General features: G+C 29.0%; 1 protein-coding gene across 1 annotated transcript; it reads right to left on the reverse strand.

Moving 5' to 3' along the window:
- Positions 1-1,658: 1,658 nt before the first annotated feature.
- On the reverse strand, positions 1,659-17,891 carry LOC107447987 (mitochondrial ribosomal protein L38). The gene is made up of 8 exons (XM_016063052.3): positions 17,615-17,891; positions 13,251-13,373; positions 10,679-10,887; positions 9,747-9,865; positions 8,329-8,487; positions 7,011-7,147; positions 3,663-3,750; positions 1,659-2,021 (listed from the first exon to the last, which is right to left on the reverse strand). The coding sequence occupies exons 1-8, from the start codon at positions 17,835-17,837 to the stop codon at positions 1,763-1,765; spliced, it is 1,317 nt and encodes a 438-aa protein (XP_015918538.1). The 5' UTR covers positions 17,838-17,891; the 3' UTR covers positions 1,659-1,762.
- Positions 17,892-18,008: the final 117 nt, after the last annotated feature.

Raw genomic sequence — 18,008 nt, forward strand, 5'->3', positions numbered from 1 at the left:
GATTTTAAAAACGCGAAAATACAAATAGCGATATTGAATTTTTAAATTGCGTAAATAAGAATCACGATGAATAATTTTTAGATCACGTGAATACGAATCGCAATGAGTAATTTTTAAATAGCGTACAAATACGAAAAACGAGATCTGATATTACAACTGTGTGATAACGAATCGCAATATTGGATTTAAAAATGCGTGAATGCGAATCGCGACGTTGGATTTTAAACTCGCGAGAATACAGATCGCGATATTGAATTTTTAAATTGAGTGAATAGGAATTGCTAGTAGGATTTTTAAACAGCGTAAAAAAAGTCGCAACACATAAGTTTTAAATAAGTTAAATACGAAAATCGATGATTGATATTAAAATCGTCTGATTAAAAATCGCGATTTTAGCATATTCCAGCGCAATTCCTAATATTTAAAATTCCGAAAATCATATATCGGTGGTCGAAACGAAACACTTAAGACTCCTTTCCACTCTACAGCGGAAGTCGCGGGAATCCGACTATCGTTTTGGCGGCTTGGGTTTCTCTAATTGGACTCCCTAAAAATTTTAGTTTTTGGAACATGGTCGAAAATTTTAAAAATTGGGAGAAAAAAGCGGATTTCCGTTTTTCGTGGAAGTCTTTCATCCCTTGGAGACGTGAACGGCAAAATGATCTCCAATGACTCACGGCAATGCGGATTAATATTTGAAACTGAATTCAGGTTTGCCAAATTTTGGACGTTTTGTCTCAGAATGGCGCAGCTTTGGCAGAAACTGAGCTGAATGTCGCAAAATGGCGCAGTTATGCCGTTTTGTCTCAGTTTGTCGCAAATGGCGCAGGCGTAGCATCCCTGTATTAGATTTAAAAAGCAAATTGATAAATGTTTGTTTAAAATACTTCCAACATTACATCATTTAGGTTGTATAGAAATAAATCTAAACACTGGGTATTTATTTTAAAACACCTTTATTAACAAATATATAAAGCAGTGAATGTAACATAATTCTGATTTGTAGGGGCGAATTTTTAACTTTCTCTAAAAAATGTTAACCACTGTAACTTTTGAAGGTTTCCATAGTAATTTTCAAAGTTTACCATAATTAGGGCAAAACAATATCTCTTCTTAATCCTCTCATACTTTTATGTATATTTTTCCTATTTAACAGCTTTGTCTCCATGGCATTAAGCAGAAAAATAATAAATAAAATAAAAAATTTAATAATAATAATATAAATATGATTAACTTAGACTTAAGCAGGAAAAACATTATACAATTATTACAAAGGTAGATTTCGATTAACTATTTTTTTTATTTCTATTAACCTAACAGTTTAATATAGTTTAAGGGAAAGATAAGGAAGAAAAATAAAATTCAGAATGTCAACTACAAACATTAATACTACTTTAACTTTGTCTAAAAATTAAATTTGATAATTTTGCTTTTTCAGTTTGTATAAAAATTTTGAATAATCTTAGAACTTAAAAAAAAAATTTTTAAGCTCAAATCTCAATTATTTTATAAATTTAAAAATAATAATAGTGGTTTGTAAGTTGAAAATATAAATAATTTTTAAAGATCGTTTAAACTTAAACTGTTCAATACATCATATTACATGCATAAATTTTAAGGGTTGTACTCTGTGGCCCACTAAGAAAAAATAAACATAATACCTATAATTCCATTTTAATAGACAATTCACAAAAAATTATAACATTTTGTAAAGCACATTACACAAGCGTAATTTTTTATTAACAGTGACTATTTACATAAATCAGGTTTTATAGTTTTTTTTATGGTTATCATCCTCCTGAGGATAAACTGAATGAGGCCTTAAGTCTCGATATTTCCCTTGTCTTAATCTTTCTTTCAAAATATCCAACCTCTGCCAGCTAAAGCGATAGTTGTCTGGTTTATGAAGACATGGGTATTTTGGCATAGGAGGTTCTTCTTTGAATGGATCAACTGTTTTCAGACGCTTTAGAAGTACTTCTTTCTTCACTTCTTTGGGGTCTCTGTATCTGTCCAGGTATCTGCAATAATTAAATGAAATTATTAACTAGGCTGTGGGAAAGACAACTATATCTTTTTAACAAGTTTTTTTTATGGCTTTTAAACATACACAAATCATTGTGTATGTTTAAAAGTCATTGGTGTGAAGAAAAACTATATCGTTTTAACAAGTTTTTTTATGACTTTTAAACATACACAAATCATTGTGTATGTTTAAAAGTCATTGGTGTGAAGAAAAACTATATCTTCTTAACAAGTTTTTTTTATAAGAACAAATGGTTTTTAAACATACACAAATCATTTCAAAAGTATATATAGTTTAAACAAATTAAGAATAAAATAAACACTATTTTTTTAATATTTAAATAAGTATTTGCTAATTAATTTTTTAAAAAATAAGACAATGTTTTTGGTTATTGCCAATAACAGGCATTACTCATACCTTCTAAATAAATTACCTAATGAGTTTAACATAAATTACTTCACTATATTACATGAATGAAGAAAAGATAATTATTATAATTTCAAAAAATAATTAATCAAATCAAAGTAAAAAATAATTCAATGAAAAAAAAAACTTCTATTTCCCTTTCATATTATAAGTAGAGGTGCCAACTTTTTAAACTGGTTATTGGTAATCAGCGATACAATAATATGTATAACATAGACAAAACTCATTTTAGCGCTATTCCCATGTGTTTTTACTACCTAATTTTTATAGCTATATATCTAATAATAATATGCATAAATCTACTATTAATAAAATATTAACACTAGAAAATCACTTTTTTTCAAGAAATCCCTGTAAGCAACATAATCTCACAACTCTGGTTAGTTAAGGAAAAAAAATATCTTTTATAGATTATTACAAGAATTCTCAAAAAATCTAATTTTTATTACTAAACTGTAAGACTAATCTTGACTAAGAAATCATAATAATTATAGATAATGCATAAATCGTAATAGTTACTACCTCTGTGAAGCAAATCCTATTCAGAAAAATTGGTCACTACTCGCAAACATTTTCGTACTATGTATATCACCTTGTAAAAGTGATGTATGACGTTGGTAATTGTATACCTCATTAAATAACTACAAGTAGAATTTGTGCCACCAATAACTCACTTTAGTATGTTTGAAATGCAGGAAGTTGAAGGTTATGAAAGCTCTTTAAGTGTAATATAAAAATAATATATTAAACAATAACTTCAAAATTGGAATAATACTCTAAGAATAACAATCACAAGTTACAACTAAATTTTAAAAGAAATTGTATGCAAAAATTTTCATTTAATTCCCATAATTTTCTTCATCAGTTTAATTTAAATGTGGCCCATTTGTTTTAAATCTACGAAAGACTCATTTTGCCATAAAATTCAAACAACACCATTCACTCATATAATAAAACAAAAATATTACTTAGGTGGGAAAAAAATGAGCTGTTTGGGATGATTCAAATATGGAAATAAGGAAAATATAGAAGAAAAATTCATGCATTATAAAATTAGTAGTCACACTCATTGATTTGAATTTGATTAATTTTCATAAACAAACTAAATAATAAATTATGGGGGGAACACAATGAAATTTATAAAGTATATTCTTTAAATTTTGGTACAAAAATTAAATAGATGCACCAAATTTCTTTTTTTTTAACTTACAAATTGAAATATTCCATATGAGGAAATTGAACTTGAGGTTTGTAATACATAGGTTTCTCAATGTATTCAAAAACAGGCTCTTGCATGTCTATAAAAAATAAAAAAGAAAGTACGATCAAATATCAATTATGGATGGAATACTATGTGCAAAAATATAAACATTTTCAGAACGCTTTTAATATTACAATAGAAACTTCATGATTCAAAAATAATTGGGTATCCTACCTCACACAACCTAAATTTTTAATTAAAGAAGTATGCAATTTTTATAATTTATCTGCATCTCAGAAAATTGAGATTACTGAATATTTAATACAAAATTAATTTTTCTTTTTTGATCAGATATCTTAATTTCTTTGACAAATGTGTCATTGAATGTTATATTTGCAGACATCTTTTTTGTCTTTTACAGTAAATTGTCAAATACAGAGATGATTTCTAAATCCATAAAGTAAATGCTTTAATCATAAAGCTAATAATGCAGTTTAAAATTTGCTTATCATAACAAGAAGATGAATTTATTTTATCATGTCCCATGTAGACACCCCAGTAATTTTTTTGGAGCTGGCACGGCATTCCTAAACTTTAACCATTTCATTTTTTAAATCAAACTTCGTTCTTAAATAGTCAAGTTCTTGTATTCATAGATGTTTAAATTTATTGAATATACAAAAAATGAATAAATGCGAATTTATGAATTTGCATTTTTATTAGAAAATTGTCTGATTTCTCCCGGTGCCCTCTCTGTGCTATGCAACACAAGTAGATTATTTTATGGGTTGACTTAAAAAGTGTTTACCACCCTCCTAGCCTAAAGTGACTTCATATCAAAGTATAAAAGTATTTAGCACTACATTACCGACGCAAGGTGTGATACTAACAAATATGTTGATAGTAAACTTTTAGATGATGAAAGGGGTTTCCTTCTTGCATTATTAACTAAAGTGCGATAACTTGTATATTATTTACAATCCCTAATGAACTTGGGGGGAAATTTTGCATCATTAAAAATGGCAGCATATATCGGGAAATGAGAAGAAGAAGAAAAAAAAAAAGAAAAACCAAAAAACTGAATATGGGTGAGCATTGCAAAAGTATTTGGATAAAAGGAGGTCAGGTAATTGGAGTTCATTGCATTTGAAAATCTGAATTCATCAACTAGTATCAAAGTTAAGATATTAATTGAAAAATTAAACTCTAAAAACTACTTCCTAAGCTGTGGAAAAACATGTCAAGTAATATTTTAAAAATAATAAAATCTCTGCAATTAAAAACATCCTATTAAGAACTGTAAGAAAACAATATTAATTCACTTCAAGCAATGTTTGAGCAGAAAAGAATGTTTCATAAACAGCTTCCTAATACACTGGTTATCATAAATTAAGGAAAATTCACAAAAATCGCGATAACTCAAGAAATTACACATGGAATTTTATGAAACTTACCCACAATATACAACACATAGTAAGGTATTAAACAACATAAAAAGAAATTATCAGACATTAATAGTAGTATAGAAATTAGCACATGTATAAAATAAACAAATTGGAAGTATCGGTTTGCAATAGAAAAAGTACCTTTAATATGGAATATGATTGCCTCTAGAAGCAATACAGCACAAACAGCGATGTGTGATGCTTTCAATTATGCGGTCTATCAGTTCAATAGGAAGTGAGAGCCATTGCTCTTGTAAAGCAGTTGCAAGCGTGGCAAGGGTCTGAGGGGGCGGATTGATGGCAGATACACGCCTCCCTAGAGCATCCCAAACGTGCTCGATAGGATTCAAGTCCGGGGATCGAGCTGGCCACTCCATGCGAGTAATTGTTTCCTGTTGAAGATAATCATCAACAATGCGAGCTCTGTGTGGTCTTGCATTATCGTCCTGTAACAGGAAGCAATCACCAATTGCCCCGGCATATGGGCGCACATAAGCATCAAGGATGTTGTCTCGATAAACCTGAGCATTCACGGTTCCCCTTGGAAAGACATGGAGGTATGTGCGCCCTCCTAAGGATATGCCTCCCCAAACACAGACACTGCCTCTTCCGTATGCATCTCTTTCACGGATGTTTGATGGATGATAACGGGTCCCAGGTTCTCTCCATATCAAATAACGTCTACTGTCACTTTCTAGACTAAACCTGGACTCATCCGTAAAGAGAACAGGCCTCCATTGATCTGACGTCCAGTGGACATGTTGTCGGGCCCACTGCAAACGGTCTCTCCTATGGCGTGATGTGAGCGGCACGCAAATGGCTGGTCGTCTCGCATACAGACCACCTTCGTGGAGCCTTCTGCGCACAGTTGACGTTGACACCAACCTTCCGGTGGCTGCAGCAAGAGAGGATCTAAGATGTGTCGGAGTAGCGGTTCTATTCCTGCGTGCACTTAATGTCAAATATCGGTCATCGGCACTGGTCGTAACAGTTGGCCGTCCTTGACTGAACCTCCTAGATGCCGAATCTGTGGTTTGAAATTGCCTCCAAAGTCTATGAACCACAGATGGACTCACATTTAGCCATCTGGCCACTTCTGATTGACTCTGCCCTGCCTCTAGTCTCCCGATGGCTCTCCATCGTAGTTCTTCAGGCAAATGATGCCTAGAGGTCATTATTACGAATTGGCTATCTCAGATTTTCAATGTCGCAATCACAGTAAAATTTGTGTGCTTTCTCTCAAACTTGGACTTTTATGCTCCAGGCAGATGACGTAAGCCGAGTGCAGCGCCACTAATTTGCATATTGCAATTTTACTCAGCTACTCTTAGTGGACAACATATGCAAATTTTGCACGGTTTGGCTTACTTTTGAAAGAGTTATCGCTATTTTTGTGATTTTTCCTTAATTTATGATAACCAGTGTATATTTACCAAAACATTACCCAGGAAGTTATTCCTAATGTTATTATAAATATTATATTTGATGATTATCAACAAATTATCAAGAAACAAAAAGCTTTGAAATTTTGAATCAAACACTATTACAAATGAAAAAGGAACAGTTCAAGATAAAATTTGCAGCCTCCTATTTTAGTCTTACAATATAGGAATCACCATGAACTTTCTCAGAAACATTTTTTTTTAGTGATAATCATGATAACTTTAAATCTTTTTTTAATAATTTTTAAACAGTAATATTATGGAAGTAATAATTATTAAGTAAATAAAAATTGTGCGAAAATTATTCTAAGGACAAATTATTCTTAAGATTAATGACATAAGTATTTTCAGATAACAGAGTTTATAATTAAAAACAGTAGAGCATATAAATCTAACAATAATAAATGTTGCTTTAAATATTTAAAAATAGCATATATTTACCACTCAAAACATACTTTATTTATACTTACTAAGAACATTATGAAAGAAATCAGTCAAAGATTCATCCCATGTACATTGATAAAAAGCCAACCCAGCTGGAGTTAAAAAATCCTGATGTTCCTTGTAAAAATCAAATGTTTTAAACGTTCTTTCTTCCAGATTTAAACTAAATGGGAAGATTAAAGATAAATATGAGGTAATGAGAAATTTGAATAAGAAATATATTTGTTAATTAAAGTCAAAAACAACACTGAGGAAATTTAAATAAACAATTAAAACTATAAGAAATGGTTTTAAAATGAAAAATTGCTATAACCAAGTATAAATCTTCATAAATTTTTTTAAAAATATAAACTATGTTAACACAAAATTTTTTGTAAAGAAAACCTATAAACATGGTAATTAGTTAATTTTTAAAATAATATGTTTAAACTGAGCTAAAGAGTTAACTGAGTATGTTTAAACTGTCTAAACTGAGCTAACTAGAGCTGAAGATTAAATCAATGAAGAATACTCAAATACAAAAAACATGGACACTTTTTTTCAATTAATTTAATCTTTTATAAACAATAAGTTTTTATAAACATTTTATTTATTATCAAAAACACATAATAGTAATAAAAAAAAGAGTAAACTATTAGTTTTATTGATAAAAGAGAACAATTCCTTTAACTAATAAAATAGAAAATGCAAAAAATATAAAACATGAAAGATTTCTTCCTTCAGTAGTAAAATTGTTTTTAAACAGTTAAAAGATAGTTATATATAATAACAAAGCATCTATTTTAAAACATTTATTGAAACATCAACTTCTTATGACTTTTAATTCACTTGCAATTTAAGATAATTCATAAGAATTAGACAACAATTACAAAAATATAAACTACAAATGTGAACATTGTAATTTTCATTTCTTTTACAAACTCAAAAAGAATGATGCCTTGTTTAATTTTATGTTACAATAAATCCATATTGATGATCGATTATGGAAAGTCTGGAAATTATCCTCATTATGTTATGATTTAATAACAATACTGCCGCATATGAACAACACATTATCACAGTTTAGAGCAAAAGATAGATGGTGGTAGTTATTTCCTGACCTCCTCACCACACTTCTTAAATACCCATGCACATCCTAGCTTTGAAACTACCTAAGACATTACATTAGAGTGGATTTTAAATCCACTCTGAAAAACTGACAGGATGAGTGAAGGTGCAAACATACAGCCAACATATGTATCTTATGGATCAAATTAAGGTCAAAGTTTTAAACAAATACTCTACCCACCCCACTGTCTATGTGACTAAGGAAATAAAGTGCATAAGTATATTTTATGAACTTACCATGGAGATGCTCTTTTCAATTGTGAAAAATCAATTACTTTATTTTGTTTGTACAAAACAAAGACTAATCGGTGATATCCAGTCCCTCTCATTGGAAAAGGTCTTAAATAATCACACACAGTTTCACCTGACTTTAGATCACCACCTTTAACATTTCCTCTGGAAAATAACAATAAAAAATTAATCCTACCACAAGTTCATACATAAATAAATTTTCGGATATTATGAAATATATCCAATCAATAATTTGTATTCTGCATACTTATGCAAAACATAACTGTTCTTATGAGCCAATTATTATTATTATTATTATTTGTATTCTTGTATGGAATGAAGTTTTTTGTGAAAGCAATTTACAATAGAGAAGTGCAATTTAGAGTAAAAAATAAGATAAAAAAAGATAAAGGACACTAAGATAAGAAGACAATTTTAAGTCTATAAAAAAGTAATAAACAAAACATCTCACTATATTAATGATCTCATACAGTAGTGCAAAAAAAAAAAAAAAAAAAAAAAAAAAAAAAAAAAAAAAAAAAAAAAAAAAAAAAAAANAAAAAAAAAAAAAAAAAATAAGAACAGATATTCTTCAAAGCATACTAAAATACTATTTTTTTCTCTCTTTTCTTATAATCTTACTTAATATAAAATAAATAGGAAGAAAAAGCTTTTAAAAAAAACTTGAAAATGAAAACAGTAATTCTAAAAACAATAAACATTTAAATATTATGAAATGGTGATTGAACATAAATGAAGTAATTTAATATATATATATATATATATATATATATATATGTAACATTTGGCCATTTATTTAATCTTATTAATTTTAAAATAATGCTTTGATAAAAAGTTTAACATAAAAAAAAATATTAGAATAAACTATGCTATAACAGTACTACTGATAAAGTTAAATAAAGCCAAGGAATACAAATGCACTGAGTGATGCATCATTAGGCAAATGAATACAAGAGGTGATAAGTGATGCTTCGCAAATGTGAAGTAACACAAGAAGATGCGAACTGATACAACGAATGCCGAAGGATACGGAATGTGCTAGACAGGTTATCAACAGTCTAACTTGGGAGTCGGAACTCTGCAGTCAGAACGAAAACACCATGCAGATGGTTTGTTGCTGGGTGCAACTGAATTCACCAAGCATTATCTGAATTCAACATGTTTTTATTATTCATTAATTTTAAAATGTTTTTATAAATTTTTAGCAATTTTTTTATTTCAAGAACCGTGCTATGTGTGTTGATGTTGAGAATGTTGACATTGTAATAGTGGCTTGAACGACAGTGATATAACAAGGCAAAGAAATTATAAAATGAATATCTTTTAAAATATATATATATATTCAATTATTTTACTTCAATGAATAATTTTGTTACTAGATAGGAAAAAAATAAAATACTAACATGAACCAATGTAAATATTCAGAGTTTGGGTCAAGCAAATGACCATCAAGATTAGTAAGAACAAGTGACCATAAATCTTCAGGATTACTTTTGAATGAAACATGAGGGACGGTTACAACCTAAAATATAAATTAAATTTTTTAAAGTTTTATTCAATCCATTAAATGTAAAAGAAGAAACAAATTAAATTATTTCACTTAAAGGTAATCCAGAGGATTTATGTGACCATAAATCTTCTGGACTATGATAAAGTAATACATAAGAAACACTTATAACTGAAATAAAATTTTGTCACTAAAAACTAATGCAAAAGATAATTGTGATTATAAGTCTTCTGAATTCTTTTAAATGACACAAGAGGTATTTATAACTTATATACATAAAAAATTACTAGTACTTAAAACAATAAAATAAGCAATTTTTTCTGTAAAATGTTTCAATAACAAATAAAAAAACAAAGAAATTATTTGACTATTATTAACCATAATGACAAATAATTAGCACCATGAAAAACTTCTCAATAACTTTCATGTATTGGTTTATAAAATATGGGAGAAAATCCATTTGAAAAATATAGAAGAATTCAGATACAAAAGATATTTTATACTTAGAAATTTTTTCTCTATTTTAATTTCAAATAGTTAAAGTTTTCTTAATTTCATTAGTTCATCAAATGTAATAAACAAATGTATAACAAGCCGTTTAAAAATACACAGTTGGAAATTAAAACAGTTGTAATGCTTTTATTAGAGTTGGAATAAAAGCATAACATGTTTAATTAAAATAATACTTTTTTTTCCAAAAAAAATATCTAACTCAACATAGTAGTACACTATATTAAACAATTGACCAATCTTATAATTCCAAATACTTGTACTTTATACAATAAAAAAACTAAAACAATGAAGGAAATAATAGATGTTTTTACATACATCTGAAGCCTGCAAAATATTCCCCATGTAGACAGGGCTGACACTATCTTCATCATAATCATATGATACACGCAAAGGCAAGCATGGTGTAAAAAATCCATGGTCATAGAGATGTTTAAAAATGCCATAATGATCTGCAATATTCTGTAAATGAGTGGGTCCATCAAACATCATCCAATCATTTTGAATTTGATCTAAATCTATTTCATCTAATAATAAAAAATAGCTAAATTAAAACATTTTTATAATGAAAAACTTTAATATAGATAAGAGACAAAAGTAAACAGAATTATATTTTTAATTAAAGAAAAATATTTAATTGAAAAAAAAAACTTATTTTATTTACCAATATTGAAACTAATTTCACCTTCCTTATACCCTTTTCTCAACAAATAATTGTGATGTTTGGAAAGGCAAGTTGGTAAAAAATAAGATAAATAAATAATTAAAGGCAAAGTTTGAAGACACAAGAGCCAGAACTGGCTATGATGAGACAAGTGTGATATCACATAATCAAGGCAAGGAAATTCAATGGCGTTCATAACTAAGTTTTACACACAAAAAAGGACAGAAAATTAAAAAAAATTATTGGGAAATTCTAGGATTACACACAAAGAGGTTTATCACAATAGTGATTTTTCCTTCATAATAATGATTTTTACCAATTTCTTTTTGGAAAAAGATTGTAGAAAAATTTTTTAACTTTTGGCAGAAAAAATTCAATGTTTCGATAAATTGATTATAACTTAATTGTTTTTAGTATGAAATGAAAAATATCAATTTGGTCTAAAAAATTAAAAACACATGTCTATAGCTTTTTTAAAATAAAGAAACATTTGAAAATTTTCTTAGTAATTTTTCTTTAAATAAATTGAATTATAAGAGGTTTTCAACTTTCTGAGAAGCAAAATTAATTTTATTCATTTTAAAAGAAAAATAAATTAATTTATATCAAGAAACATAAAAAAAATCAATTATTCTATAGTTAATTTGGCAGTATAAGTTTAGCTACATTTATGTATACAAACTCAATATTTAATAAGCTTTAATGGTTCTTGAACCTAAATAAAATAAACATAAAACTAAATGGAAATAATAGAAACTGCTAATTACTTTGCATAAAAAAAATAATAAATTATAATTAAAAAGTTTCAAGGCACTTTTATCTACAAACATCACACATTTTTTTCCCCTTATTAGTCAATTTTGAACATCAAATAATAACTTGGGTAATATTTCCCTGTGTAAAATCATCAGTATCAATGAAATAAGACTTTAAAAAAATAATTTTATTTCTGTAAAATCCATATTTGTTTCTATTAAAATCAATAACTGTATATCCCAGTTATATGTCGACCAGTAACATAAATTTACTCTTTTTTATTACAAGATGGGAAATTTCTGGCATGTTGGGTGCATTAGTCAATCGCTGAAAGAAAAAAAAAGGAAATTTATATTGTATTGTTATTGGAAATTTATACAGTAAAATCTTTTAAAATGTGGAATTTCAATTCTTTGGGTGGGGGTCAAAACTATTTTCTGTGAAACTCAGAAGATGAGGATGAAGTAAGTATTGTAGAATTTGTTGTAGAGTGGGATCTATATGAAGACACAGCTAACATTATTGAATCCAGCACAGATGATGCTCTTACTTCACGGTATGTTTCAAAAATCTTAATTGTGTCATTTTTTTTAAATGATCCTAAATAAATATTAATTATCTTATTCATAATATCTTTTATAAACTTAATTTAAAGTATAGTTTAAAAATAAATAAATAAACCTTTATCTGTACAGAAAATGTGATGAAGGACTATTCAGCTAAACTACAAGAAATATACTTCATTTTTTTAGTGTGTATAATATTTAAGAAAGAGGTAAATTGATAGAGAGTTATTCATAATCTCTTTGTTTATAATGTATTGATATCTCCCAATCAACGAATGTATAACTTTATTACCAATGTATAAGTCGACCCACTAATTTTCATGTATTTTGGGGGTTTGAAAAGTGAACTAATACACTGGGATAAACGGTAATTAAATTGGTTAAATGATATCAAGCGAAGTTTAGCTCTTTGAATAAATCATTCATAAAAGCAACTAATCATTAAACAATTTTCAAACAAAATCCAGTACACTGAAATCTTCAAGTTAAGAAATGTTTTAGGGGGAAATTAATGATTATAATATTTTTTTAAAATACATCCAGTACATTGAAATCAAAATTTCTGTGTCCATATATATATTTCACGTCTAATAACAGATCTGTGCCTACCAGGAGACATTTCTGTATTTGTACCTGCCAATTATCATCGCCAAGTACAAAACTCATGAATAGAAAAAATAATTGTAGGGATTTACCTAGGGATGGCTATGAGTTATACCATTCGAGTTAGTTCCCTTTTGTGATGATTTTTCTTCTTCTTTTCTTCTTCTACTTTCTCGTTTGCCACTGTCTCATTACCTCTAAATTTTGGCAATAGTATGGATACTGGAATGTTCCCACACACCAGCTAAACCTCTTAATAATATATCAGACTAATTGAGAACTTATTTTGCTGAATTCTCACCTGAAAGTTCAGCTATATTTTTTCTTCTTGTTAATCTATCCTTGATTGTCACCTTTCTATGCTTTTCTTTTGGAAAACCAATATCAACTTTCTTGTCCAAAACAGGATCAGGTGCATTAATTTCTATAAAATACAAATTATTATAAATATTTACTACTTGAAACTGACTAGAAGAGTCAGAAATTGTGACACAAAGTGAAAAACACTGAAAATTTTATGAGCAAAAAATTAATATCAATTTATATATCATACATGTTTCATATTTAATATCAGTGTTTTCATCTCAGAAAAAAAATGGGTGAGAATTTCTCACCCTTTCTCAAAAACAGGGTGAGATTTCAAAAAGTTAAGTGAGATTTCAAAAAATAAAAAAAAAAACACGTAAAGAGACTTGAAAAAAAATAAAATTTCTTTAATTATGATGCATTTTTAACATCTTCTAATTTTTAAAGCATTGAATATTTTTGCTGCATCATCATATGGAAAATGTTCTACATCTACTTTTTCATCAGCTATTCTCATTAGGTTGCTCAAATGCGTATTTGTTTCGTTTTGATCGTTTCTACCCACATTTGTTTCATTTTCATTTGTCCGTTTCGGAGTAGAAGATATTGGCTTTACAAGGTATTTGTCCATCTTACATTAACGAGCAAAAAATTTGAACGTCTTACATGAAGAAACCTTACCTACGGTAAACACGTGGTTGCAGAGAAATGCGTTCTGAAAGAGGTTCCGTGGTTCGGAAGGATGGTGTTCTGTTGTTCTTAAAGGTTCTGAACAATACTGGTAAATAGGGAAGCTAGATAATGGGGCAGATGTTGAAAATAATAAAAGATCCAGGAAGAAAAGTGAAACGGATTTTATTCTAAATGGCGCAAATGAGAAATTTTTTTCAAAATGCGAGAAATTCGCGAATTTTGAAATAGGTTTATAGAATGCGCGAATTTCTCGCGGTAATAATTTTTTAATGCGAGAATATAAAAAAATATGAGAGATTCTCGCATTCTCGCGCTGTAGTGAAAACACTGAATATGATTTTTTGAATGAAGGTTTAAAATTAAATTGCCTATCAATGAAAAATATCAAACCTTTATTTATAGTGTAGTTTAAGAAAAAATTTAGTTTTTACAAGAATCACAATATTAGATATTAAAATTATGTGAACATGAATCATGATATTGGATTTTTTAAATCACATGAAGGTAAATCACAATGAATGAATTTGACGCATGCTAATAATTGGTTAGGTTTTAAATCACATATAAATACGAAAATCAATGTTAGATATTACAAATGCATAAATACGAATCACAATATAGGATTTTTAAAAATGCTTTATTACGAAACGCTACATTGGATTTTAAACTTGCGAGAATATAATTAGTGAGGGTGGAATTTAAAAATGCATGAATACGAAGCATGATAATGTTTTTTAAAATGCATAAATACAAATTCCAACATTGGGTTTTTAAATCTCGTAGATATGAACAATTCTTATATTGCGTTAATACGAATTGCAACATATAACGAAAATTTGCCTGAACAATTTAATCAAATTGGTGGATTTCCACTAGTTGGCGGAAGAATCACATGTATTTAAATGTCAGATGTGATTTTCCCAAAGATTCAAAATTTAAATTTTAGAATCTGGAACTCTGAAAATTTTATTAGATTTTAAGCTTTTGATTCCCGGAAGTATGCGAACCAATGGTCTTGATATATGAGGACTTCCGCAATATTCGAGAAAAAATCCCCGCTCATAGTTTTTAGATCCAGAAGGATGATACGAAAAACCCAGAATACACTCACCCCTGAAAAGTAAAATTATTCATGTAAAATTATTCATATAAAATATTTAAATAAACATTCATTATTCATTCATTATATAATAATGGTTAAGTAATGTCTTTAGAGGTTAAGGTGTAGAATCAGTGATCCTTTGGTTTAATGATAATTTTCATTTAGTTTTGCTGAAACCCTCTTACTAAAGACCTTGATATGCTTTGCTATCCTAGTTTTAATGACGTCACTTTTGGGTTACTACAATATTTTTACCAATATCCGATTGGTTTACTATTCCATGCATTAATTTGTTTTAAAATAGCCAAATATAAGAGAGACTACTGATTAAAACTTAGTGGAGCCTGATCTTCAGGGACAAGAAGGAACTTCTCAAACACTCTGCAGGTGCAGATAAGTCTTAGTGCTGCGGGTCACAGTCCTCTGAGCGATAGGGCATCCTGCCTGCAGATCTTTTACTTCTGAGACTAGCCATACACCCCAACTTTTATTAGGGCTCTTTGACCAGTAAATGAGGAATGGTGTCAAGGATTCACCATAGAATGCAGGACTACCTGCTACCCTTGCAGCACTAACTGGGATGGAAATCGAAACTGTCTAGGAGCCCAGTAGGACCCAACGTTGTTAGTTGGGTCCACCCAACATCAGTTAACCCTTTTAATAGATAAAAATTTCCCTGAAAGATGCAAGGAACCAGCATACTGACAAAGAAGAAAAGCATACAATGCGGAACATCACTATAAATGCACTAACTTACCTCAGAAGCTTATAATGAATTACTAGGAGTAATAACTTATTCAAATAATTTTCTTTAAGCAGAATTCTATTAAGCTTTAATGATAAGCAAGAGGAAACATTAATGTTACTAACACCAATAGCAAATTTAATAGCATTAAGTGATTAAATGAGCAAAACTCTCAAAGCTCTAATGCTCATTAGAGAGCATAGTTTAAATAGTTATATTCTATTAAAACTCTTTGATAGCCACCTGGACTGGTCAGAATCCCTAGTTACAAGCTAAAAAGACAACCAACTAAATATTTGATCAAATTAAGAACATCATAAACTCTTGCATAAAAATCCATTACTTTCCGCAACAATAAAAAAATGCCCAAGTTCTACTCTTCCTAAAAAAGTAAAATTGTGTATACCTTTAAAACTATGGTCAGATAATCCTCTTTTCTGCTCCATAAAAATTATTTGGACAAATTATACCGAAAAGACTTAAACCAACTTTTGACTTTCATATGAACAATAAGGTTTTGCGAAAACCTTTCTACCGCCAAACAACTTGTTAGAATAATTGAAAACATCACTCAAGGCTCCTATAAAAAAAATTATCAAATGTACTCCTGATGCTGGACATAACTAAAGATTTTGACTTCATTTGGCACAAGGACCAAAGTATATAAATTAACCATGAATAAAATCCATAATGACTTAATTCAGCTGCTGAATAGCAATTTAACAAATGGGGCATTCATACTTAAATTAAATTATGACAATTAAACTAAAAGGAAAATTAGTATAGGAGTACCCTAAGGGTCCATCCTAAGGTCACTTTTAATTTTAATTTACTGTGCTGATTTTATTAAACTCAAAGAAACTAACATTATTTTACGTTGACAACACAGTCATCTTAAATAGATCACTATGCCCAAATATAGCTGTTTAAAAAATAAATGCATCATTCCCACTAAGAAAAGAATGGTCTGCATGACAGAATACTTTTGCCACCAAATCTGTGACATTAATTATCAGAAGATCTAATAAAAGAAAAATCTAAAATTTTAACATCACTCTTTTTAGAAAATCAATCCCAATTGTCAATAAAATAATGAACCTTGCTCAGACACTTATAAATAAATTAAAGTGAAATGCACATAATTGGAAAGGTTTAAGGTGCCTTTCAGGCTTTAAAGCTAATTGAAGGTCCTGAATCAAAACTTGTCCTAAGAACATTAAAAATCCTATACCTACAGTGGTCCAATTATTAGCTACCAACATCAGAAAAGTAGATTTTGAAAAACATAGAATTTTTGGGGCTCTTGGTTCATAAATATGATGGAATAAGACTTGCAAAATGACCACAACAATTAGTACATTGCCCTCTTTTTCAAAGATGCAACAAATGCAATTAAAAATATCCAAACACATGCAATTAAAGATACATTCGACTTCATGTTCATCAAATTCAGGCTGACGATTGCATTTTTTTTCTCAAAAGAGTTTCAAATAAAGTTTGTATACTTTATTGAGATTAATTTCTACAAATAACTTTTCTTTAAATTATTGTTCTTATTTTATACCAAATCAGAAAAGTACCTGGGTATTAACCCGTCTGAAGCTGCGGATGTCTAAGTCATAGCTTACTAATTACTCATGTTTATTCATCTTCAATCTCAACTAACTCATTGCTACCTCGGCAATCTTAATTGAAACTATTCACTCAGTCGAATGTAATGAAACCAACTACCAGGGCGGCACAGATAAAGATCTCATATAGGTAGAGATAAACTATAAGCCATTGAGAGTCAATGGCATAAATATTACTATAAACTCACCAGCTAGTCTTTGACTTAAAGAAGGTATCTCTTCTAATGGTTTTAAGACAGTCTCACGATAATGAGCCTCTCGTTCTCTAAAAACTGGAGTAGAAATTTTATGTTTATAGTAACCCAAAAACCTTGATTCTTTAGCTCGTGTAAAATTTAGAAAAATATTTTTGATCCGCTGCTTCGTAACAGAAGTTTTTAAAGTTTTCCCAGCGGCATACACAGCCGACATGTTTAATATTTGTTTTTGTTTAAATAAAACGCTTTTGACTACTTCTCTTTGCCCGTTTCAAGTCTCTTAGAGACAATAACCTAACAGCCTCATCAAATAAGGACATCTGAAGTCATTTACATAATTTTTGTAGCATTCTCGCTGCATACAATCGCAAGTCAATGCGATGAC

This window comes from Parasteatoda tepidariorum, chromosome 1 (assembly GCF_043381705.1).
Source record: "Parasteatoda tepidariorum isolate YZ-2023 chromosome 1, CAS_Ptep_4.0, whole genome shotgun sequence".
In the NCBI taxonomy this organism is placed as follows: Eukaryota; Metazoa; Arthropoda; class Arachnida; order Araneae; family Theridiidae; genus Parasteatoda; species Parasteatoda tepidariorum.